This window comes from Paroedura picta, chromosome 17 (genome assembly GCF_049243985.1).
Source record: "Paroedura picta isolate Pp20150507F chromosome 17, Ppicta_v3.0, whole genome shotgun sequence".
In the NCBI taxonomy this organism is placed as follows: Eukaryota; Metazoa; Chordata; class Lepidosauria; order Squamata; family Gekkonidae; genus Paroedura; species Paroedura picta.
The window spans coordinates 20,541,101-20,563,629 of record NC_135385.1 but is presented as its reverse complement, the minus strand read 5'-3'; the positions used below and the strand labels follow the sequence as shown (position 1 = coordinate 20,563,629).

The window sequence follows — 22,529 nt, the reverse complement described above, 5'->3', positions numbered from 1 at the left end:
TTAGAGCTCTCTCAGCCCAAACTGCCTCACAGGATGTCTGTTGTGGGGAAAGGTGTCCATCATCTGCTGTGGGGCTCCTTTGGGTTGTGAAAAGTGGGGTATAAAAACCCCAGCTTTTCTTCTTCTTCTGATCTGTGTGAACTCCGGACTCGAGGAAGAAGTCCTGTGCCCAGGTCATCCAATGGTCCTGCAGACCTCCCCTTCAGCTCATGGGGCTTGTTGAATGCCGCTGTGTCTTAAAAGAAACAAATTCCCTCAACAGTCCCAGCACAGCAGACGGGGTCTTCCCTTCTGCCTGACGGGGATTGTTAAAAACCAGTTTTAAAATGAAGGCCTTGTGTGAGGCAGAACGCAGGTCCAGGAGGGACCGTGGCCCTAGCAGCCCAGAATGGACAGGTTTGGTCCCCTCTGGAGCAGCAAGGACCGGGGGTGACCTGCCATGCCCGTCAGAGGTAGACAGTGCCCAAGAGGAGGGCTCTGGTGGGGAGGGGCACAGTCATCTAACCCGTGCAGCCCACTCACCGCCTCGCTCTGCACCTTTTCTTCAGAGCCGAGGGAAAGGCGGGGCGGTCAGCAAGCTGATGGAGAGCATGGCCGCCGAGGAGGATTTCGAGCCCAACCAGGACAGCAGCTTCTCGGAGGATGAGAACGTGCCCCTCAGCATGCTCCTGGAGAGGCCGCCCACGCCAGGTGAGAGTGGAGGAGGCGCTAGTCACCCTCGGGCCGGGATTCCTTTGGGGCGGGGAGCGAAGCGGATGGGAGCACTTTGGGGACAGGCAGCAGTCAGAGGCTGTTCGTGGATGTTTGAGGCCCAGCCGACTCAGGGAATTTCTACCCCTGCTGCCGTTGAAAGAGAACATCCAGCTCCCTGCCTCAGAAATCCCGGGATTTAACCACTGGGGGCCTCACACTCACCCACTCCCCACAACTGGCTTTCCCTAGAAAGTCGCAGCCAGGACCCTCCCAGCTGGCATTTTAGTAACACATTTTAAAAAAAACACATTCATTTTGTGAGAATTAATTTCCAAATCTGCTCTGAGTCCACGTGGGAATGGGACGGTATAAACATCCAAAAATAAATTCAAAAGCCTTGCAAATTTTTTACTTTGGGGGAAGGGAGGGAATTATCCTGTTGGGCAGGATGGTTTCCCTGGCCCGCCACTTCTGTGTCACCTTCCTGTATCTTCCTCCAACTTGCTGCTTCCTTCTCTCACCAGTCAGGGGTCACCTGGCGGGCGGAACGCTGTCAGGACACGGTGGGGATGGCTGGATTGGGCCCCGTGCATGGTGTTACTTACGACTTGAAATGAGGGTCTTTTAATCCCACGCGCGAGTGGGTTCCATCCCCAAAGCAGCGACACACAATGACAAAAACATTGGCCAAATCTCTGAAAGCATCTCTGACTCCTCCTCCTCCCTCCCTCCCTTGCATCCAACAGCCCCCCGTTCTTGCATCATTGACAAGGAGGAACTGAAGGACGGCTTGCGAGTCCTCATCCCCATGGATGACAAACTGCTCTACGCTGGACACGTGAAGACCGTCCACTCTCCTGACATGTAAGCGAAGAAAAGACACGGTGGTTGTGTTTCTCGTACCCCCCCTTTAAAGACCCATAATGGTTTTCCTATGCAGCTTGCGCAGATTAGAATTCGGCACGTGGTGATCGTGTCCAGCGCATAAAATCAAGGCTTGAGCTCATGTGCAGGAAGAAGTCGTGTGAAGGGGGGATTGGGGGTGGGAGAGGTGGAGGCCCCCTCTGGGGCTCATACATTAGTCTCTCTTGAGCGACAATTAGTAGATTGGTTGCATGGAGCCAAAGGTTAGGGCAAAGAAGAAGAAACGGAGAGGCCAGTCACAAGAGAGTAAAACATTTCCTGGCTGCTTCCTGACCCTCTAGGGGGCTTTGGAGTAGCTTCCACAGACCAAAGAAAAAGCCAAGCAGCTAGGATGAGAAAGCCACAAATGAAAATCCGGAATCAGAAAGCCAGCTGGTTACAAGGGAAGCGGTTGCTAGCCATGCAGCCCCAAACGGAATCCAACATCTGGATAGATGATATTTGATGCTGCGTTTGCATTTCACGTGCAGCAACTGAGTTCTGTGTAGGACGTCACATTTGTGCACTTAGAGAGTTAGCCCGTGCCCCTCGGAGGAAGGGCAATTGCACGGAATCAGTGAATTTTTCAAAACAACACTGCTGGAAAGTTTCTTCCAGCCTCTGCCTGGGATTCCGTCTCTCTGTGTCTCAGCTGCCGTCTCAACCTCCTCCCTCACTCGTGTTTTGGGTGTGCGATTTTCAGATACCGGGTGGTGGTGGAAGGGGAGCGAGGGAACCGTCCCCATATCTACTGTCTGGAACAGCTGCTGCAGGAGGCGGTAAGTCGGGCGTAGTGGCCCTCTGCAGGCCCCCCACCTCAAATGGCCCCTGCTCTCCTTTGCCCTCGCTTCAGCCTCATCTGTAGGCTGTTCTGTGTTGTCCGTAATGTTTTTTCCGTTTTTAATTTCTGCCATCCCCCTCGTGCTCTTTGCGTACCAAATGTAGAGTCCTTTTCTGGGCTCTCCCAAACTGTCTGGGGAAAGATGGGCATAATATTTTCGAGATATCATTGGCGCCACTGGTCCATCTTTCTCAGTATTGTCCACTGACGGTGGGTCTTGGGCCCAGGAAGCGTTTTCCGGCTTCCTGAGATGGTTGAACTGCAGTTGCCAGGGATTGAACTCAGGACTTTCTGCGTAAGAAGCAGGTGTTCTACTTGCTGTGCTGTGGTCCGTCTCCCAATCAGATGTGCAAATGTATCACAGACTCTGGCTCTTGTGACCGCAGAGCTGGGGGTGGAGGGAGGTCATCTCTCTGCAGTGTCCCACGCCATGTGGAGACACTATGTTGAAATGACGTTGGGTTGAGGGAGAGAGAGAGACTTTTCTGTTGTAGGTCCTTTGCTGCCTTGAGCTGAGTTGTCTTTTCGGGCGTTTGTACGACGAAGGCCTTGTGTGAGGCAGAACGGTTTCTGACCCTTCCGCCCTCCCCTTTCCTCCCCCACAGATCATCGACGTCAAACCCCCTTCCGTGCGGTTCCTGCCCGAGGGCACCAGGATCGCTGCCTACTGGAGCCAGCAGTATCGCTGCCTGTACCCGGGGACGGTTGTCCGAGGTGAGACGCCAGCTGGGAAAGGCCACATAGATGCAGAACGAGCCCTAGTTACATGTCAGATGCGTGAGCTTCTAAAGAGGCATCTTGATTTCTTTCCCTGAAGTTGGGCTGTGCCTCGTTTGTGTCCGTGAGGCCCCGTAAGGCCCCCAAGCGGTTCCCTGGGGTTTGGCTGGACACACGCGTGGGTGAAGGATTGGTGGCGGCAAAGATGGACATCCCAGTGGGGACACCCAGGGGCGTGGCTGGCAGAAGTACTTCTTCAACCTGCAAGGAATTAAACTGTGCAATTCACCACCTGCGGAGGCTTAGATGGCTTTGGAAAGGGGGCAGGGAGATTTGGGCAGAATCGTGGAGGAGAGTTCCATCGAGGGCCACTAGACGTGGTGACCAAACAGAGACTCCCTCTAGAGAGTCTGCAAGCCTCACAGGGCGTCTGTTGTGGGGAGAGGAAGGGAAGGCGATTGTCAGCCGCTTTGAGACTCCTTCGGGTTGCAAAAAGGAGGGTACAAAAAACCCAGCTCCTCTTTTTTTACCTGGCTCCCTTCTTCACCTAGTGCGAATCTTCTGTTCTGTCTTCAGGGGCCCACGATCAAGAGGATGACGGGGATTTGATAACGGTGGAATTTGATGACGGAGACACCGGGCGGATCCCCTTGTCTCACATTCGCCTGCTGCCGCCCGACTACAAGATCCAGTGTGAGTTTGACTGCCTGGAACCCTGCACGGGGGGTCCCAGCGGGCGGGTGGGCGTTTTGGTCCCCCGCATCTAGAATGACAGTGTTTCCGAGGCACCACGACAGACTAACAAATGTATGGGCGCCGTACCATTCGTGAGCCTAAGCCCGTTCTGTCCAGTGAAGCAGGGCTGGCATGCCCTAAATGCAAGGGCTTGTCCCTTCTGCAGGACAGGCAGGCTGAGTGGGAGGTGGAGCAAAGTCCCAGGGAAGAGTCTCGCTGTATTGACTTTCCGGCCTGCCCCTATTTGGGAGGAGGGGGTGTACAAAGCACCACGAGGGAATGGCGCGTGGGGCCGTGCCAGAGCTCATGGACACATTGGCCCAGTGCGATGGGGAGTGGTTGGACGGGGTGGCTGCAAATCTCTGCCACGGACGCTGAAGCCGTTGACTGTTGCAGGTGCGGAGCCCTCGCCCGCCCTCTTGGTGCCCAGCACGAAGCGTCGCAGACGCAAGTCCAGTAAGGATACCGGAGAAGGAAAAGAGGGGAGCGGGATGGGAGTGGAGGAGCAAGCGGCCAAGGGCAAAGTCCGCGGGAGGAGACCCAGCATCAAACAGAAACCTGGTACGAGACGCCAACCTCTTCATCCAGTTTTGCCTGCTGGCATGCACGGGCTTGGCCAGACTCCGCCTCCTTTTGAACCGGGGGGGGGCAAGAGAGGGGGGAGCAGATCCGGGCATTTTTGAGTCCCTCGGCCCCCTCGCCTGGAATGCAAACTGCCTCCTGGCTTCCCACGTGGAGATTGGTCTTCCCACATGGGCATTGGTCTCCTTTTGCACATGCGCCCCAGAATCTCCACAGCTGCGGGCGCTGCTCGTTCTCCCAACAGGCTGGTCTAGGGTGGCACGGCAAGGAAGGGACCAGTCCGCTGTAGGGGCTCAGCTTGGGCATTTGGGGGCAGCAGAACGAGCCCTAGTTACATGTCAGATGCGTGAGCTTCTTGATTTCTTTCCATTGCAGCATCCCCAAGTGCAGCTGGGGGTATTTCTTGTCGATGTGAGTGGTTGCTGGCATGGGGGGTATCCCTGCTGCCCACCCCAGGTGCCTTGGAGAATTTAACCCACTCCAATCTGTAGAGGCCCATCCCGGATTCCGTGTTTTTTAAAACAGATTTTATTTGTTCAGAAACAAAGGCATTCCAAGAAATCAAAGCATTAGCGGCGTATAGGGCTGGTGGAATAGATGATCCTGAAACGGCTACATGCACATTGATGAATGTGAGAGTTGTAGGACAGATATCTTGGTGTGCCCTACATGCTGTTTTACATGTTGACCTTCTGCTGCCTTACAGAAGAAACCAGCCTGACGGAGGAGATGGACCCGGAAGAAACGCCGCCAGCCCCTTCCCTTGTGCCCGAAAAGCCCGTTTGCCTTAGCAAGCAGTCTGCCAAAAGTTCGAAGAAAGCACAGCCGATCCCAGCTCGGTCCTCCTCCGTTTCCACAGAAGAAAAACAGCACGGCAAAAGCAACAAGGTGAAGCTCTCTGCCAAGCTGCCCGCCTCCCCCAACCCCGCGTTCCAGTCGCCAGTGTTCAGTAACATTCGTGGGAGTGAGCCCTACGCTGAATTGCCGGGCGCGCTGGGGAATTTTGGCTCCTCGGACAACTCTTCCGGGAAAGTCAAATCCAAGAAAGGGAAGTCGGCCGAAGAATTGCAAGAGTTTGGCTCCACGGCCAAGGCGCAGAGGAAGATCCCGGACAGCGAGATCCTCATCAAGTTGGACCACGAGGGGGTCATGTCTCCCAAGACCAAGAAGACGAAGGAAGCCATGAGGATGCTGGGTGACTCGCACCTCGCTGGCAGGAGAGAGGCCAAGAACATCGTGGGGCTGAGTTATGCCTCTGTGGCCAGCTCGGAGGCGAAGCAGAAACCTCCCAAAAGCAAGGCGGCAGGCAGAGAACCTGCGGCTGCGAATTTCGGAGGCAAGTTCGGCGGCGGAGGAAGCCGAGAGAAGCAGGCCTCCTCGAAGGATCGGGAGGACAAAGCTCAGGCGGCTCCGGCTGGTGACGAGTCTGAGAGCAACAGCAGCAGTTCGGAGTCCGAAGGAGAGGAGGAGGCGGAGAAAAATGGGGGCGGGGCTCCGGACAGCAGCTCGGCCAGTTCGAGGGTGTCGACCCCCATGTCCTCGTCCAACTCCTCCTCCTCCTCCTCTTCCTCCTCCAGCAGCAGCAGCTCCTCTTCCTCCTCCTCCTCCTCCTCTTCGGCCTCCTCCAGCTCTTCCTCCTCGTCCACCTCCTCCTCCTCCTCCTCCAGCTCCTCGTCCTCCTCCTCCACCACCGACGAAGACTCTTCTTGCTGCTCGGAGGACGAGGCGGCCGAGTCCCAGCCCGGCACGTCTTCTGTCCAGCAGGCCCTCCCGCCCAAGCCGGCCAAGCAGGCGGGGAAGTCCCGGGCAGCCTCCCATCCCGCGAGCCCCAAACAGCAGCAGCAGCAGCCGCCCCCGTCGCAGGGGACGGCTCAGAAGCAGCAGCAGAACAGCAACAAGAACCGGCCCAAAAAGCGCGAGGGGATCCACCTTCCCACCACCAAGGAGCTGGCCAAGCGGCAGAGGCTCCCTTCCGTGGAGAACAGGCCCAAGATCGCCGCCTTCCTGCCTGCCCGGCAGCTGTGGAAGTGGTTTGGGAAGCCCACCCAGGTGAGATAGGAGCCACTCCAGGCTCTGCCTTGGCAAGGCCAATTGGGAGGGTCTGTGGGCAGAGGGAAAGGGAAGGGAGGCAGAGAGAAGGGCAGGCCGAAAGGGAGGGAAGTAGAGGGAGACAAAATGAAGTAGTTGATCAGAACTCAAGGGCTCTACTGGTATTTGACCCTCCCACTGGGAAAAACCTTGAGCCGTAGTATAAATGCTTTAATTAATAAATAGGGGGGGGGGATGCCCTATGCTGAACGGCCCAGCTTAGCTGGCCCGATTGTGTACGGTCTCAGAAGCTAAGCATGGCCAGCCCTGGACAATATTCAGAGGGAAGGCCCCCAAGGAAGCCCAGGCAATGCCTTGAGAATCCTGTGGGGGAATGGACTAGAACCAAGTCGACAGGGATTTAAGCCTCCCCGGTCAGAGGGACTCTGGAATCAGCCACTTGATCCGTCTTAACCCACCTCACAGGGTTGTTGTGATGATCGAACGAGGGAAGGTGAATTAGCCCCCCCCCCCCAAGTGTTCCTTGGAGGGAGGACTAAAATCTGCATAGGCAGGATGAGAGAGACATGGTCTTAGTCCTCAGGGGCTTGGCTGTTCTTTCACCCCGCAGAGGCGAGGGATGAAGGGGAAAGCCCGTAAGCTCTTCTACAAAGCCATCGTCCGCGGGAAGGAGATAATTCGCATCGGAGACTGCGCCGTCTTCTTATCGGCCGGCCGGCCCAACCTTCCGTACATCGGCCGGATCCAGAGCATGTGGGAGTCGTGGGGGAACAACATGGTCGTCAGGGTCAAGTGGTTTTACCACCCGGAAGAAACCAACCCCGGCAAGAAGCTCCATGAAGGCAAGGTGGGTGGAACGAGGAGATAGGTTCTCCTTGCTGAGAGGAGACCCAACAGGTTTCGGTTTGGGTAGGCCGAGGAGCACCGCCGCTTTTCTCTTGGGACACGAGGCCGGTGGCATTGGTGCTTGGCTGCTTCTCTATTCTTTGCCCTGAGTTCAATTCCTGAGCGGGGCTCCAGCCCACACGTGGAACTCCATCCTAGCTGAAGTGTCTTTATTTCTTTCACTCCTTCAGAAAGCTCTGCATGTATGACCGGAAATTTCCCAGGCTTCACAAGGTGCTTCACAAAAAGCATAGAGTTGGAAGGGACCTCCTGGGTCATCTAGCCTCTCTGTCAGATGGCTATCTAGCCTCTGTTTAAAAATCTCCAAAGATGGAGAACCCACCGCCTCCCGAGGAAGCCTGTTCCACTGAGGAACCGCTCTGACTGTCAGGAACTTCTTCCGGATGTTTAGACGGAATTTCTTTTGAATTAATTCCATCCCATGTTGCAGCTGCAATGTCTGTATCATGATCCACGTGGCCAGGGGCTCCTTCATTTGCACCTGGGTTGGCCGGGGCCTTAGTGCACGAAGGAAGAGAAGGGCGACTGGTTTCCCTGTGGCAGAAAATTCTGACTCCAGACTCTGTCCAGCAGACGAATGCGAGGAGATTGTACCCTGTCTCCTCTGGGCAAGATGTGGATTATGTGTAGGAGGAGATTTCATCCCTTCCAATGTAAACCTTTTAAAAAGGTCTTGGGGAACCTTTCAGCTGCATTAGAGTAAGGAAAATCAGCAAACAGGGTGCTTCTGGCCACGTAGAAGTAGGGATTATTGGTATATAGCCATAGGCCTTTACAAAATATAAGAGGCAAGTTTGTAAACAATAAAGCTGTATAAAAACATACAATTTAAAACCATAGAACTATGAAACGGCATGCCAAAATACAGAGATGCAGGAGTGTTAAGAGTCTGCCTTAACCGTGACAGCGTTGGCCCTTATTTTCCTGGCGGCCAAAGCAAGTAATGAGGTTTTATATGGAACACTGTCAACACAGTCAGGTAGGAGATAGATAATCTTTTCAGCCACACAAGGAAGGTCAGAGCCACGTAAGACCACATCAAGGAATTTGGCCCTGGGTTATCTCTGGCCATGTACAGAGTGCTTTTCCCTCACCAGTGAACTGGCATGCCCACACATTCAGGCTGAAGAGAGCAGGGGATAAGGCAGAGCAGAATGAGTTTTCTTGGGGAACTACGTCTGAAGGTGCCTTTGTGTTCTAATCTAGCCCTTGCTTTTGTGCTTGTTTTCTCTCCCCTCCCCTCTCACTCCTCTGCTTTGGGCTCCCAAATTCAGCGGTGGGATCAGAAATCCGGCAGAAGCCTCTCGAGTGCTCTGCAGGCGTCCAGCCAGAGGAAGGACTTCATGGAGGTACATAGTTTCTTCTGGAAACCAATGTGTGGAAGGCTTTGCGGGGAAGGGATTTATGATGTAAATCTGGGGCCGTCCCTAAGAAGGCCGTGCAAGCAAAAGTGACCAGAGAGGATAGTCTGTTGTGTCCCTTGAGTTAATGTCAGGCAGCCGGGTCGTGAACAACAGTTAGGCAATTTTGAGTAAAAAAAAGTGTTACACGGCATGATGATCCCTGCGTCCCACTCTCTGCTCCAGTTGGCATCAGTTCATGCCAGTTGCACCAACCATTCCCGAAATCCCCGTCCCTACCCTTCCCGTTTCACACCTCCACAATGGGGCAGCAGAGAGAGGAATGGGTAGTGTGTGGATAGTTCCCCTGGCAGTTCTAGCGGCCCTGATGCGCAAGGGCGGAGGGACACTATAGTGGAAGAATACAAGAAGAAGAAGAGCTGGTTCTTATATGCCACTTTTCTCTACCCAAAGGAGTCTCAAAGCGGCTTACATTCGCCTTCCCTTTCCTCTCCCCACAACGGACACCCTCGGAGGGAGGTGAGGCTGAGAGAGCCCTGAGATTCTTGCTCAGTCAGAACACCTTTACCAGTGCTGTGACCAGCTCAAGGTCACCCAGCTGGCTGCTTGTGGGGGAGCGCAGACTCAAACCCGGCTTGGCCACTACACCAAGCTGCAAATTGAGGCCAGCGTAGAAATTGTTGGGTTGTAACTAGCCGGTGAGAAATCCTTGCTCTTTTGATTTGCGTTAGAGGTCTGGGGAGCTGCAGCCCAGATGGGATATTTCAAAGAGCCAGTCTAACGCTGCCTCCCTTTCCTCGCCCCCTCATACCCTCTCTATTGCAGCGGGCGCTGTACCAGTCTTCTCACGTGGATGAAAACGACGTCCAGACCATCTCGCACAAATGCCTGGTGGTCGACCTCGAGCAGTACGAACAGATGCTGAAGACAAAGAAGTACCAAGACAGCGAGGACCTTTACTACCTAGTGGGGACGTACGAGCCTACGACGGGCATGATCTTCAACCCAGACGGAGTTCCCGTCATCTGCTAACTGGCCCGGGGGAAGGGAATCCCGGGAGGCCTCCCTCCCGCCACCGCCCCCTGCTTCCAAAGCATTCGCTCGCACCCGCCACTCGTGCGGGAGGAGAATGGGACAGAACAAAAAGTATGTGCCTGTTTTTTAACGACAGCATGATTGTTTAATGCTCGCACGGATCACGAAAAGGATTTTTTAAAGAGGAGACTCTATTTCGAGGGACTTCCTGGAAACAGCTCAGGGTGACAGCAAGGATCCAAGGCTTGACTTTCGGGGAAGAAGATCATAGAAGGGTTTTGTGTGTGTGTGTGTGGGGGGGGTTGTTTTGAGGGGGGTGTCTTCCCCCCCAGACTCTGGTCATGTGTGACGGACTTCCCCCCCCCCCCCCGCCCACTGAGAACCGGAGCACAAGATGACATCACGGAAAGAGCATAGATCAGAGAACTGTGTCATAGGGCAGCTTTTCATACAGAGTCGACAGTCTCTTGTCTTTTGGGGCACCCCCATGGCCTCCCTTGAGACCCCACACCAAGCTTGTGGGAAAGTCTGGGGATAGAGCATCGGTTGGAACTTTTGTCTGACTTCTCTGCCTCAAAAACTTAATTTCTGATCCCCAGCATGGAACAGATGTTCAACAGGACAGCCCAGGGACTTTCCTTTTAAAACAGTTTTCTTGCCAAATCGACTGGATCCAGCGAGTTGCCCCGTGGAAGCCTTTGCCATTCTACTATGGATGTAGTCTCTTGAACAGAGCAAGCAAAGCCCCTTTCCCCTTTCTCACGTATGCTGAATGTAAGCCCTTCTGGGGACTGACGAGAAACACGGTCCTCCGCTTAATCGGCCCCTCCCTAAATGTACAACGCAAATTTGGGGGGAGGGGAAGAGAGGCATGTTTTGGAAAGCACACGGTCATCCACTTGCCAAGAGACGCCGTCGGGACTCATCTCGTTCCAGCAGACTGTCTCCTTGAGGACTCACGGATGTTCGTACACAACGAAATTCTCCACCTCCCCTTCCCCTTGCCGCACAACAGCACTTGGACGGACCTTGAACGTATCAATTCGGGAAGCCTTGGCTGGTGGGGATCTGGGAACCCGCGTTCGACTAGACGATGCATGCTTTCCCCCTTGGCAAGTCTCAAAGTGAACATCAACCCCCTCCCCTCCCCGTCGATGCCAATCAGACGTTTCCCATCCCCTTGTCTGTCCGGTCACTCCTCCATCCATCTCTGCCGTTTTGTTTTCGTCATGGGCTTGAGCTCTGGGCTTTGCGTCTTGCCGTTTCAAGGCAGGGCAGAACCCCAGATGTGACCGAGAGAGAGAAGGAGAGAGAGATAGGGCTGAGCAGCCATGGCAGTGATGTAGCCAATTCGGGGACAAGGGGAGGGCCAAGGGGAGAAAGAGACAGGAGCAACATCGCAACTTTGCACTTAGAAAAACAGATGTACACTACACAACCTAAGACCCCCATGATTGTTGCAGCCCGGAATGGAGTGTACCATTCCAGAACTACAAGGGTAGGGGCGATACTTATTTCCACAGACAGATTTCGAACTCTCTGCCGCAGTACTTACTGAATACTAAAGACGGGTAGCCAGGCGTGGAAGGGAGCGTGGAAGGCACCTTTTCTCTTTTTCTAGAATCCTTCACAACCTACTTCTGAAAGAACCACAGTGGTGCTGATCCGTACCGCCCGCCTTCTGGACCATGGCTGCCGGGGACTTCGGTAGATCATTTTTCTTTAAAAAAAAAAAAAAAAAAGCAAAACAAACTGTACAGTTTTAATGTACCATAAGACTTCGTGAATGCCCTTTCCCCCCTGTATTATAAGACCTCCTTAACGGAAAGGAAAACGAATCACAAAAAAAAGAAAAGAGAAGAAAAAAAAAAGAATCCAGCTTTTTAATTATAAATATAAAATATAAATATATAAATATATATAAATATATAAACTTTTTTAAAAACTGTGAAAAAAAAGTATGAAATTATTAAAACACACACACACACAGTCTGACATTTAGACTCTTTATTTTTTATTTCCTGTTGGATTGTGACTGTGCAAAAAGAGAGAGAAAGAAACAGGGGAACAGGAGATTCTCGCCTGCTTACGTAACAAGCTGCATCTCGGGCCCGTGGGCAGCGGCCTGTGGGCGCAGACCTTCCGAGACGCAGAGAGAGAGAGAGAGAGAGTGAGAAAGATTTGACGCGAATGTCGACTAGAAGCACTTAGCTGCCCGTTGCCTTCTAAGGAACACAAGGAGTTTTTCCAGACAATCGAGAGGAAAGGAGCCAGGTTGTTGTTTTTTTTTTTCGTCCTGTTATTTTCCCCGTTGTTACGTTGTATGTTTTTCAAGGTGTTTCCCTTTCTTCTTCTTCCTTTTTTTTTTTTTTTTGCATTGTTCGTTGGCCAATTATGTGTGATCCTTTTTCATAAAAAAAAATCAATTGAAAACAAAACTCGGCTGCCTTTGGTCATGTTTTCTTTTTGGGTGTGTGTGTGGGGGGGGGACGGGGTTGGAAGTCTTGTTCCTTGTGTTTCTCGAATTAGAGATCTAGAGACCCCGTTGGCGATCTTGGAGGTGGATTGGAAGGCAGGGATGCCCTGTGTTCTTGGGGCTCTGGGGGCAACAGTGGGAGGGACTCTGGAGGTCTGCCCTACTGGCAGACCTCCTGAAGGCCCTTGCTCTTTGGCCACAGGGAGTTGGACTGGATAGCCATTGGCCTGACCCAACATGGCCTCTCTTCTGTTCTTAGGGGCCCCCAACCTGGTGCCCATTGGTGCCCCTGCCAACACCTTCCCTGGTGCCCTCCAAGTGTTTTTAGCAAGTGGAGGGGACCAGATGGGGCTTCTGTCCAGCGAAGCTTTAAAAAAATGGGCCACAACAGCACAGGGATATTTCCGCAGGTGTGACTGCAGGTAAGCATTGGCAGCCATTTTGGGGCTGGCTCCACCTCCTGCCACGGCCATCTTGTAGCAGGCATTTTGTGGCTCTGCCCACCGTGCTGCTTGCTCTGAAGATGGTACTGGGGGTAAGCTGCAATCGAATGCAGGTTCAGCTTAAGGCATCCAGGAGAAGTATCTCTCCAGCCGCTGCTTGAAGACCGCCAGTGAGGGGGAGCTCACCTCCTCCTTAGGCAGCCCATTGCACTCTGGACAACTCGGACTGAAATGGTATCTCGCCAGTACCATTTTACATGTAGTTTAAACCCATTACTGCTGTGCTGCCAACAGGAAACAATCCCTGCCCTCCTCCAAGTGACAACTTTTCAAATACTTAAAGACAGCCATCCTGTCCCCTCTCCACCTCCTCTTCTCCAGGCTGGACATGCCCAAGTCCCTCAGCCTTTCCTCCTAGGGCTGGGTCCCCAGGCCCCGGGATCATCCCTGCCACTCTCCTGTGCCCCCGCTCCATTTTGCCCAAATCCTTGTTGAAGTGAGGCCTCCAGAATGGCACACAGGACTCCAGGTGGTGGTCTGACCAATGCAGTCTACAGTGGGACTATGAGACACACCCATATCCATGTATGGAAGTGGGGAGGGTGAAAAATCTGGCCAAGTTATATTCAAGTTAATTTGAATTGACATATTGGTGGGTGTTCTACTGTAGGGGTCTCATCTCTCTGGACTAAATTTCCACCTCCATGAAGAACCAGTTCCTTAATACGGAAAATCAGCCAGGGAGGGGTCCTCCAATACAGCATATAATTCCGCGACCCGCAGCTTTTGAGTGTCCTTTGCAGCAGCGCCCGGCTGAGAAATCTTTTCTGTCCCCCAAAGATTTTTGTAAATAACACAGACAGTAAATAAGTATCACAGACACTGGTTTTCAGCTGCCCCCAGTTGGTTTGTTGCCTTTTCAGGGACTTTGTTAATTCTCTCAGTAAGATGCAGAGAGACATTTGGATTTACACATTAAGATATTGTTTGGATTCTGTGCGACGCATGAGGACACGTTCCGAGAAGACCTCAAGGACCAGAGTCTCCAACCACATTTATAAACCTCGTGTTTGGGAGAGGAGAGGCTGGAGGGGGCATGTTGGATATGTGGGGCAGGCAAGGGGGAAGGAGGCCATGTGACAACCAAATGATCACCAAATTTCTGTTCCCTGGCGATGGGCTGTAATCCGAGAAGAGTTCCAGCCACCCCCTGGAAGTTGGCAACTCTGTTGGTGTCCTCCCAGCTTCAGGATTTCGGTGTCTCCAGGTGTCCAGTGTCAACAGGGTGCAGATGACACAGAATACCTGGAGACTTGAAGGTGGGGGTTTAGGGAGGGGAGACCATCCGCCTTCCAAAGCAGCTGCTTTCTCCAGGAGAATACATGTTTTAAATAAATTGTTGCGTAGCCTGGCGCTCAGCTGTTCTTCCAAAAGATCCCTAGCCCCCACCTGGAGGCTGGCAACCCCGGGGAAAAGCTGGTTCTTATTCCACACACCTTCCCAATGAAAGATGGGCAGATGCTTGCCTGTGCAAGGGTGAGCCACGGGCAAAGCATCTGGGTGCATGAGGACCATTGGCTGCATGGGAATATGACAACCGGAAAAGGAAGGCTGAAAGTCACTGGGCTGGGGAAATCTGGTGTCCGTCCCGTCCCCATCCCCCCCCCGTCCCCCGGTTCTCTTGCTCACGCTGCCCTCAGGCTCCACCCCCAACATCTCCTGGTATTTCCCTGCCTGGAGCTGGCAACCTTAGATGTCCGGCAAATCCGCCCCACGACTCCCTCCCAGCTAGCGTTGCCACCTCCAGGTTGAGAAATACCTGGAGGCTTCAAGGGGTGGGGCTGGGTGTTGGCCGGATTTGGGGCAGGGAGCAACCACAGTGGAGTTCCCCCTCCGTCCAAAGCAATGATCTATTTAGTCTGGAGAAGCTATATTTCCTGGGGACCCCAGGGCCCACCTGGAGGGTGGCACCTTCACGCCAAGCCCTTCGCCCAATCACCGCTCTAGCAAAAGTGGTGCATCGCACTAAGGCGTCCGGGCGCGGGACACCCAAGAGCTCAGCCAGCCCGGAACTTCATACATTAAAAAAATAAAATAATGAGATGCCATTTCGCTTCTTTGGCAACTGGCAAAGTATTAAGCAGCTGACCTATAAGATCGCCAAGAGTCAGGCACGGCTGAACGGCCAGCAGCATATCACCAAAATATTACGCGGAACGGTCAAGGCGGCAGCACAGGTTTTCCGCGGGACCCTTTACAAGTGCGTACCCGGCCTCCCGGCCTAAGGGCTAGAAAAAGCAGCAAAGGGACGGGGAACCTGCACTTCCGGTTGCAAGCGATGCCGACCCCCGCAAGGCTTGCAAGGCGGGATGGCGGCAGGGAGCAGGGCCTCTCAGCCTAAGGGCTGGAGAAAACAGCAAAGGGACGGGGAACCTACACGTCCGGCTACAAGCGAGGCCCACCCCGCAGGGTTTGCATGGGAGAGCGGCGGCGGGTTGCCAACCTCCCGGCGGGTGAAAAGGGCAAACTAGTCTACACTCCTTCAAGCTCTGCTTTGCGGGGAAATGCGCGACGGAGTCAAAAGTCCTGATCTAGCACAGCACTAGGAGGGGCTCAGGAGGGGAGCCAGCCCTGTTTTGGAAGCCTTCGTCCCCAAAAGGCAATGTGCACAGTTGGAACAACATCCGGTGTCGGAGTGCTTTCAACCCAGAATGAACAAAGCGCAAATCAATGCTAGCTGTGCATATTCAGCGGCGGGTATCAAATGAGAAAGGCGACTTTACCGGTGTCCAAAGAGCTCGTGGAGACCGGCCCCCGTCCGAGCGGCTCAGCCGTTTCTAGAAAGAGCGAGCGCTGCGCCTGGCAGGTGCAGAGAGTGAGCCCTGATTCTGCCCCTCCTTCCTGCCATTAAAGGCGCAGCGCACCCCCTGGGCTGCCCCAGCCCACCAGCATCCCGAGAAGAAGAAGAAGAAGAAGAAGAAGAAGAAGAAGAAGAAGAAGAAGAAGAAGAAGAAGAAGAAGAAGAAGAAGAAGAAGAAGAAAAGAGTTGGTTCTTATATGCAACTGCAATCGATGGTTCAATTTCCAGATATTGTAATAGATCCCGATGGAAGGATCAAGTTGCACACCGGATGCAGTTTTGGATCAGGAATGGTTCTCTTATTGAATCTGTGCTAGTTCTAGGTGGGATCCTTATTTTAGACTCTGCTGTTCATTTTCCCGAGAAGGAGAGCATTACATTTCTTATATTCTGCCTCTCACGGTTTTTCACATTTTCCGCCTATACCGTGCAGCCCATTCACAGGTAGTGAAAAGTGGGGGATAAAAATCAACTCTCCTTCTCCTTCTACTTATTTCAGACCTGCAGGGAGGGGCTGGAGCCCCCTAGGGATTCTAGCTGTTCACCCCTGGAGAAAATGGCTGCTTTGGAGAGGGGTCTCTAGGACGCTGAGGTCCCTCCCTGCCCCACATCCCACCCACTCCTGCTGGGGGTGACCACTGCCTGCCTCTCTGGAGGGACCCTGGACTTCCATGGTGGTCTTCCGTCCTAGCATGGGCTGTCCCTGCTTAGCAGGGGCTTTATCAACCATCTTTTACTGACTTGATCAGTAAAGAGCAGCTGATCAGAGTGTTTCCTTTCACCAGTTCTCTCAGAGCTCTCTCTGTTGTAGAGGGAGGACGGGGCAGGTGTTTGTCAGCCGTTTTTGGACTCCTCCAGGTGGGTTATCAAAAACCTGCTCATCTTCACTGGGCAGGGTTATTTCAGTGGGCAATCTCTTCCGTGGCTCCTTGGCCCCCTGCTGGCTTCCCTGTTGGCTCAGCCTCTCCAGATGGGGATGGTGGAAGAGTGAGTGGTCCTGCAGATAGATGCCCCCCGTTCCCCCCGCCCCACGTGTGCAAGCCGTGCTTTCCCATCTGAGGAGAAAAGGAAGCAGAGCCAGGGAGCCAGTGCATTTAAGAAAGAAAGAAAGAAAAAAAAGAAACCAACAGTTTTATTCGTCAGCCACCACGCGCGCGCGCACACACACACACACACACGGACAAAGAGTGGACAGTGGAGAAACAGAAGTGAAGTCCTTGCCCTCCCCTGCAAGACGGCTTCCTCGCAACCTGACCCGAGGCTCCGGGGGCCGAGAGCGAGGCTGGCTGAGCCGCACGGAACGAAAAGGAGTCGCTGGGCATGCACAGTTAGACGGGTGATTGGCAACACCCTTGGGGGCTGGAGTGTCTCCCAAGAAGAAGCGTGCCTTGGACAGTGGCTGGCCAGGGTGTTCAGGGGGGAGGGGGTCCAGGGAAGACTTGGCCTTTGGCTTGGGCTGTGAGATCCAGGGCTGTGGGGGGTGGAGGGGAGAGAAGGGGAACCAAAAACGGCACTCAGAACCTGCCTCGACAAAGAGGTGCGAGGCAGAGGGGGGTCCCTGTTGGGGGTGCTTATTTCCTCCTCGTTTGGGTTGTGTGTTTGACACAACTGGGGTGGGCACGAGGAGGGACACAAGAGCGAGAAGCAGCAAGTGGGTCTTGCCACGTCGCCGATCTCGACCATAGAGGTGAACACCTGCCCGCCCTTTTTGTTTGACAGTAGGATTGTCTCCTTTGGCCCAAAGAGAGATAATTAAAACGGGGACCACTAAACCTCGAGGGCTCTAACAGGCTATGGGTTGGAGCTTCAAGAGCCTCGGCAGTCTTCTGGCTGGTAGCAGCCAAGGGGTCCACCAGGGCTGTCTGGGCTAGAAGAACTTTTCCCCACGAGGTTCCTCAGTTGCCTCTTGAGCTGTCTATGGTCCAGAATCGGAAGGAGACGGGGCCCACTGACAAGGACTCCTGTCCCGTTCATCAGTCAGGAGTCTCAGTTTCCAAAATCCTTGGACCAAGACCTCCTTGGACCGAGACACGCCTCTTGCCCCTTGCCACCCAGGGAGGAGCCAGGAGAGAAACAGGAGCAGGGTCTTTTGCCTGACATGCTCCATTTTTGGGTACAAGGATTTTGGGTTTTTTGGAGGATAGGGTTCAGTATGTTTTGGGTTTTTTTAAACGAGTGTTGCCAGCCTCTCGTGGGACCTGGAGACTGCCTGGACAATTGATTTCCACGTGGAAGATCAGTTCGCTTGGAGACAATGGCTGCTTGGGAGGGTATGCCACCATTTCCCTGCCAAGGGCTTTCCCCAACCCAGGCTCTGCCCTCCCCAGGCCCCACCCCCAAATATATCAGAAATTTCCAGCCCAGTGTTCCCCACCCTAACTCACGTCCCGGGGCTCCTCTCCTGCAGTTAGGAGTACAGACTGGGAAAAGCCATAAATAAATCAGCTCCTACATTCCCCCATACAGTAAACCAGGTGCATCTCCACCTTCTTCCATCTGGTGCAGGGAATGGCTACGTGGAAGGCTGAACTTTCAAGCACTCCACCCCTCCCAGCACCCCCCAAAATCACCTGGAAAAGTCCAAGGAAACGGTTGACCCTCATTTTGGACAGAACCACCTTCCTTGTTCCTCCCTTTCCTAGCTCGGCAAAAAGACGGACAGCTGGACCTCTAGCCATCACACCATTTGGCCCCTACGCCCAGCCTCCCATTCTGGTGGCTCTTCTTCCAGGTTGTCGAACCCTAGAATGATTCCTGCCATTCATGGGGAGGCTGGAGGGAAACACTATGGTTTCATCTAGGGACCCCAGGGAGCAGAAGGCCAGAAAACGGTGGCTAATTCAGGCCGTGGGTTCTAAGCAGCGAAACAGGAGACGGATCGGAACTGAGGGGCCACATCTGCCAGGAAGTCCTGCAGGCGAGAACGTGGGTTGCTCCCACCCAGTCTGATAAGAGAACTTCCTGGCGGACGGAATTTTGATGTCTCCAACCCAGGTGCTGAAAAGATCTTGGGCCAGCCCTGCAGGGCCGCCGTGACCCCCTTGCTCTCCCTTGCTTGCCTGCAGCCATCTGGGGGAAGCGCCATTCAGTACCCTGCCGAGACTGATCCATTGTAGCTTTCGGAGTGGAAGCAGGAGCTGTGGGACGTGCTGGTGAGGCTGTAGGCGAAGTAGGCCACGGCGGAGCCCAGAGTCAGCCCTGTCATGTAGGAGACCGTCATGGTGTTACCTGGAAGAGAGGACAAAAAACGTGAGAGGGAGGACACGTCAAACACGATTGCCTTCGTCTTATAGGTGGTGCCAAGTCTGTTGCCAGAAGGAAATAAAGAGCTGCACCAGTCACAGAATATAAAAAAGTGAGGCCACGGCCAAAGGTGCAAAATAGGCGAAAATATTTTATTACTCCCAAAATTCCCTCTGCATTTGGCCAAAAAGGCTTATTCGGGGGAGACTTCTGTGGCCCGAAGGTCTAGAGGTCCGATATGCAAACTGGGCTTCCTGTTATAAATAACAAGCTTATCTGATTAATTCAGGTGGGTCCCCAAGTTGGTTTGAAGCAGCAGAACAAAGTAGCCATTTTTTTGGGGGGGGGGGTTTAAAATAAATCAAGATGAATTAAGAAGAAGAGTTGCATTTATACCCTGCTTTTCACTACCCAGAGGAATTTCAAAGTGGCTTGCAATCTCATTCCCCACAACAGACACCTTGTGAGGTAGGTGGGGCTGAGAGACAGCCTATCAGAGTTTGAGGTCAGTTTATCAGGGTCTGAGGACAGCCCATCAGGGTCTGAGAACAGCCTATCAGGGTCTGAGGACAGCCTATCATGGTCTGAGAACAGCCTATCAGGGTCTGAGAACAGCCTATCAGGGTCTGAGAACAGCCTATCAGAGTTTGAGGTCAGCTTATCAGGGTCTGAGGACAGCCCATCAGGGTCTGAGAACAGCCTATCAGGGTCTGAGGACAGCCTATCAGGGTCTGAGGACAGCCTATCAGAGTTTGAGGTCAGCCTATCGGGGTTTGATAAGTCATCCCACTGACCTGCCAATTCCCGCTGCTCCGGGCTCACTTTGCCTGCCGCGAGGATCATGGGAACGCTGCCGAAGTAGCCATTGGTGATCCCCATGAGGAGGGAGAAAATGCAAGGCCAGGCCGGGTGGCCGAAGGTGGGCTTCCCGTTGGGGTACACGCACATGATGAAGAGTGGGATGAAGACGACTCGCAGGCAGGAATAGATGAGGAGGTGTGTCCCCCTCCAGTCGTAAGGCAAGGCAGCCAGAATCTGAAAGGAGAGAGAAGGACAGAGCATCTGATTCCAGCAGTGAGATTACTGCATAGAGTTATGTGCATTTTGTCATAAGAAATGCCTTGCTGGATTGGATCCATAGGCCCCTCTAATGCAGAATCCTGTTTTCTAAAGCCACCAATCAGATTCTTCCAGGAAACTCCCAAGTCAAGCAAGAAAGGCACAGTGGTCGTCTCCCAGCCAGCGGCATTCTAAGCTGCACTGCCTATGAACATGGAGGTTTCGCTGAGCTGACGGGGGAAGGGGGCAGGCACTTCCATGGGCTCAGTCCCAACCACTCTGGGGAGCCAAGATACTTCAGGCACGGTACGGCAAAGACAAGCCCACAACGTCCTACCTTGCCCACAAAGTCCGAGAGGTTGAAGATGGCCATGATGAGAATGGGAAGCCACTCTCCCAGCGTGCAGTTCCGGATTTCTGATTCCAGTCCCGGAAAGAGGCACAGTGTGATGAAGTAGGTCATCGCGATAGACAGCATGTAGGCCCAGATGACCCTGGAGACGACGTAGCGGTGGAGCATCAGATCTGCGGGAGGGGTGCCAAAGGGATGTGTGATCAGTCTGCTGGCACACGCCGGAATTTCTCGAGGAGGAGACTGACACTCGATACATGGGAACGGTGTGGTGCTGACCCCGGCTGGCGTTTTGAGAACTCGGCCCTCCCTGCTGAGTTCTCCCCAAGCGCCGCTGCCTTCTCACCTCTGAAACTGGGCCAGCTCCTTTTCACTTTGGGCCGTGGGACGTCAAACCTCACATAACTGCCACTGCCGGCTAGTTCTCCTTCTTGCCCAAAGGTGTCTGGAGGGGAACCCTCTTGTCCACGGCGCCGGTTTTCCTGGGAGGGAAAGAAAGAAACAGCAAGAATCGTTCATGTTGCTGTATTCACTTGTCTTCAGAGTGCTTCATTAACATGTGATAATTCTTTCTTTCTTTCCTTTCTTTCTCTCTCTTTCCCTCCCTCCCTCCCACCCAAACAACAGCAGTCAACAAAAAGAAAGGCCACAAGTTTAGTGTTTCAGATTCCTTTTAGGATAAGCCTGGCTCCCTCCCAAGTTAGGGATGTCAGCAAGAAATCCTCTGTGGGATTTGGGGGCAAGTCCCTCCATGGTTATGACAAATTGTGGCCCTCTGGTTTCTGCGTTTGATTGGCTTGTATATATATTTTTTCTAATTCTGAAAACATGCTGAAGACAGGACTGATAGGAAATTTATATCATTTTCACTCCATATATATTTCAGGGCAGCCAATCCATTATCCAGGGAACGAATTCAGGAAATGCTGGCAAGCCACCTTGAGCTATTTGGAGGAAAAGTGGGCTACAATGAGACAGACACACGTACAGCACCTTAAACTGCATTTTGCCGCATTCAACTTCCCATCTGTCTGGTTTAGCACGGTCTGGGTCGCAAAGCCAAAGAATGCCAGCAGAGGGCAGTCTCTACTTGTTCAATTAAAGGGCTTCAGCATTTCTGAATCTAGAACAGGGGTAGTCAACCTGTGGTCCTCCAGATGTTCATGGACTACAATTCCCATGAGCCCCTGCTAGCATTTGCTTCTGCATTTGCTGGCAGGGGCTCATGGGAATTGTAGTCCATGGACATCTGGAGGACCACAGGTTGACTACCCCTGCTCTAGAATTCCCAACCCCACAAGAATTCCTAAATCTGTCAACAACTTTCTGATTTCATTCCTGTGTCTCCAAGGGGCTTATAGGATCAGGGAAAAAGGTCCGGGGAAATAAGGGAACGTACGAATCGGACGTCTTCCGCCGTGACGTCGTGGTGGACCCTGTACCCGGTGCCCTGGTCCAGCACGGCCCCTTTGAACTTGGCGGCCCCGTCCCGGGGACGAGCCGTGTAATACTTCACAAAGTGCGTCTGCTTCACCAGGAGGTGGAGGATGAAGCAGGTGAGTTCGAGGCTGATGGAGATGAAGAAGAAGATGATGGTGTTCTCCTTCTCGTTCGACAGCAGGAGCTTGGTGAAGATGCGGCTGAGGGAGATGATCACGCCAGCGGTGCCTGGAAAAGAAGGACAGGGGAGGGTGGATTAACAGTCGGAAGTCTCCTCCTCAAACCATGCTCTCCTTTCTCCTTGTGTATTTAAACCATTTGTCTAAAGAAAAAACCCCAACAAGGGCCCAAAATGGGTAACGACCATAAACTCAAACAATATGGTCCTTTTCTCTCTCTACCTGTTTTTCTCTCAGGAAACGAGGGCCCAAGGTGGGTAAATACACCCTACGCACTGCAAATGAACACCGTTAAAATAGCCAGCAATAACACAGTTCCTCTCTCTGGACCCACCTTTCTCTCCAAATACATCCTACGCACTGGAAATTGCCACCATTAAAATAAACAGCAATAACATGGTTCTTCTTTTTCCCTCTCAACTCGCTTTTCTCGCAGAGAATGGGAGTCAAAGATGGCTAACAACCGTAAATCACAGAATCATAGAGTTGGAAGGGGCCATAGAGGCCATCTAGTCCCACCCCCTGCTCAACGCAGGATCAGTCCAAAGCATCCTAAAGCATCCAAGAAAAGTGTGTATCCAACCTTTGCTTGAAGACTGCCATTGAGGGGGAGCTCACCACCTCCTTAGGCAGCCTATTCCACTGCTGAACTACT

At 53.2% G+C, this 22,529-nt stretch overlaps 2 protein-coding genes across 7 annotated transcripts in view; one reads left to right on the top strand and one right to left on the bottom strand.

Annotated features, from left to right (window-relative positions):
- TNRC18 (trinucleotide repeat containing 18) overlaps nt 1-11,574 on the top strand; it is a 78,105-nt gene extending 66,531 nt beyond the window's left edge. For all 6 annotated transcript variants that reach the window (XM_077317217.1, XM_077317212.1, XM_077317215.1 and 3 more), the window contains 10 exons: nt 549-690; nt 1,440-1,557; nt 2,300-2,375; nt 3,043-3,151; nt 3,731-3,847; nt 4,286-4,450; nt 5,178-6,520; nt 7,131-7,367; nt 8,701-8,775; nt 9,613-11,574. In XM_077317217.1, coding sequence (XP_077173332.1) covers nt 549-690; nt 1,440-1,557; nt 2,300-2,375; nt 3,043-3,151; nt 3,731-3,847; nt 4,286-4,450; nt 5,178-6,520; nt 7,131-7,367; nt 8,701-8,775; nt 9,613-9,819 — 2,589 coding nt within the window. In that variant the 3' untranslated portion in view covers nt 9,820-11,574. The remainder of the gene's footprint in view (nt 1-548; nt 691-1,439; nt 1,558-2,299; nt 2,376-3,042; nt 3,152-3,730; nt 3,848-4,285; nt 4,451-5,177; nt 6,521-7,130; nt 7,368-8,700; nt 8,776-9,612) is intronic.
- A 150-nt stretch (nt 11,575-11,724) lies between these two features.
- SLC29A4 (solute carrier family 29 member 4) overlaps nt 11,725-22,529 on the bottom strand; it is a 22,693-nt gene continuing 11,888 nt past the window's right edge. The window contains exons 7-11 of the mRNA XM_077317221.1: nt 21,655-21,923; nt 20,602-20,737; nt 20,241-20,428; nt 19,639-19,879; nt 11,725-18,829 (exon numbers count right to left, since the gene is read on the bottom strand). Of these exons, the coding sequence (XP_077173336.1) occupies nt 18,687-18,829; nt 19,639-19,879; nt 20,241-20,428; nt 20,602-20,737; nt 21,655-21,923 (977 nt within the window). The 3' untranslated portion in view covers nt 11,725-18,686. The remainder of the gene's footprint in view (nt 18,830-19,638; nt 19,880-20,240; nt 20,429-20,601; nt 20,738-21,654; nt 21,924-22,529) is intronic.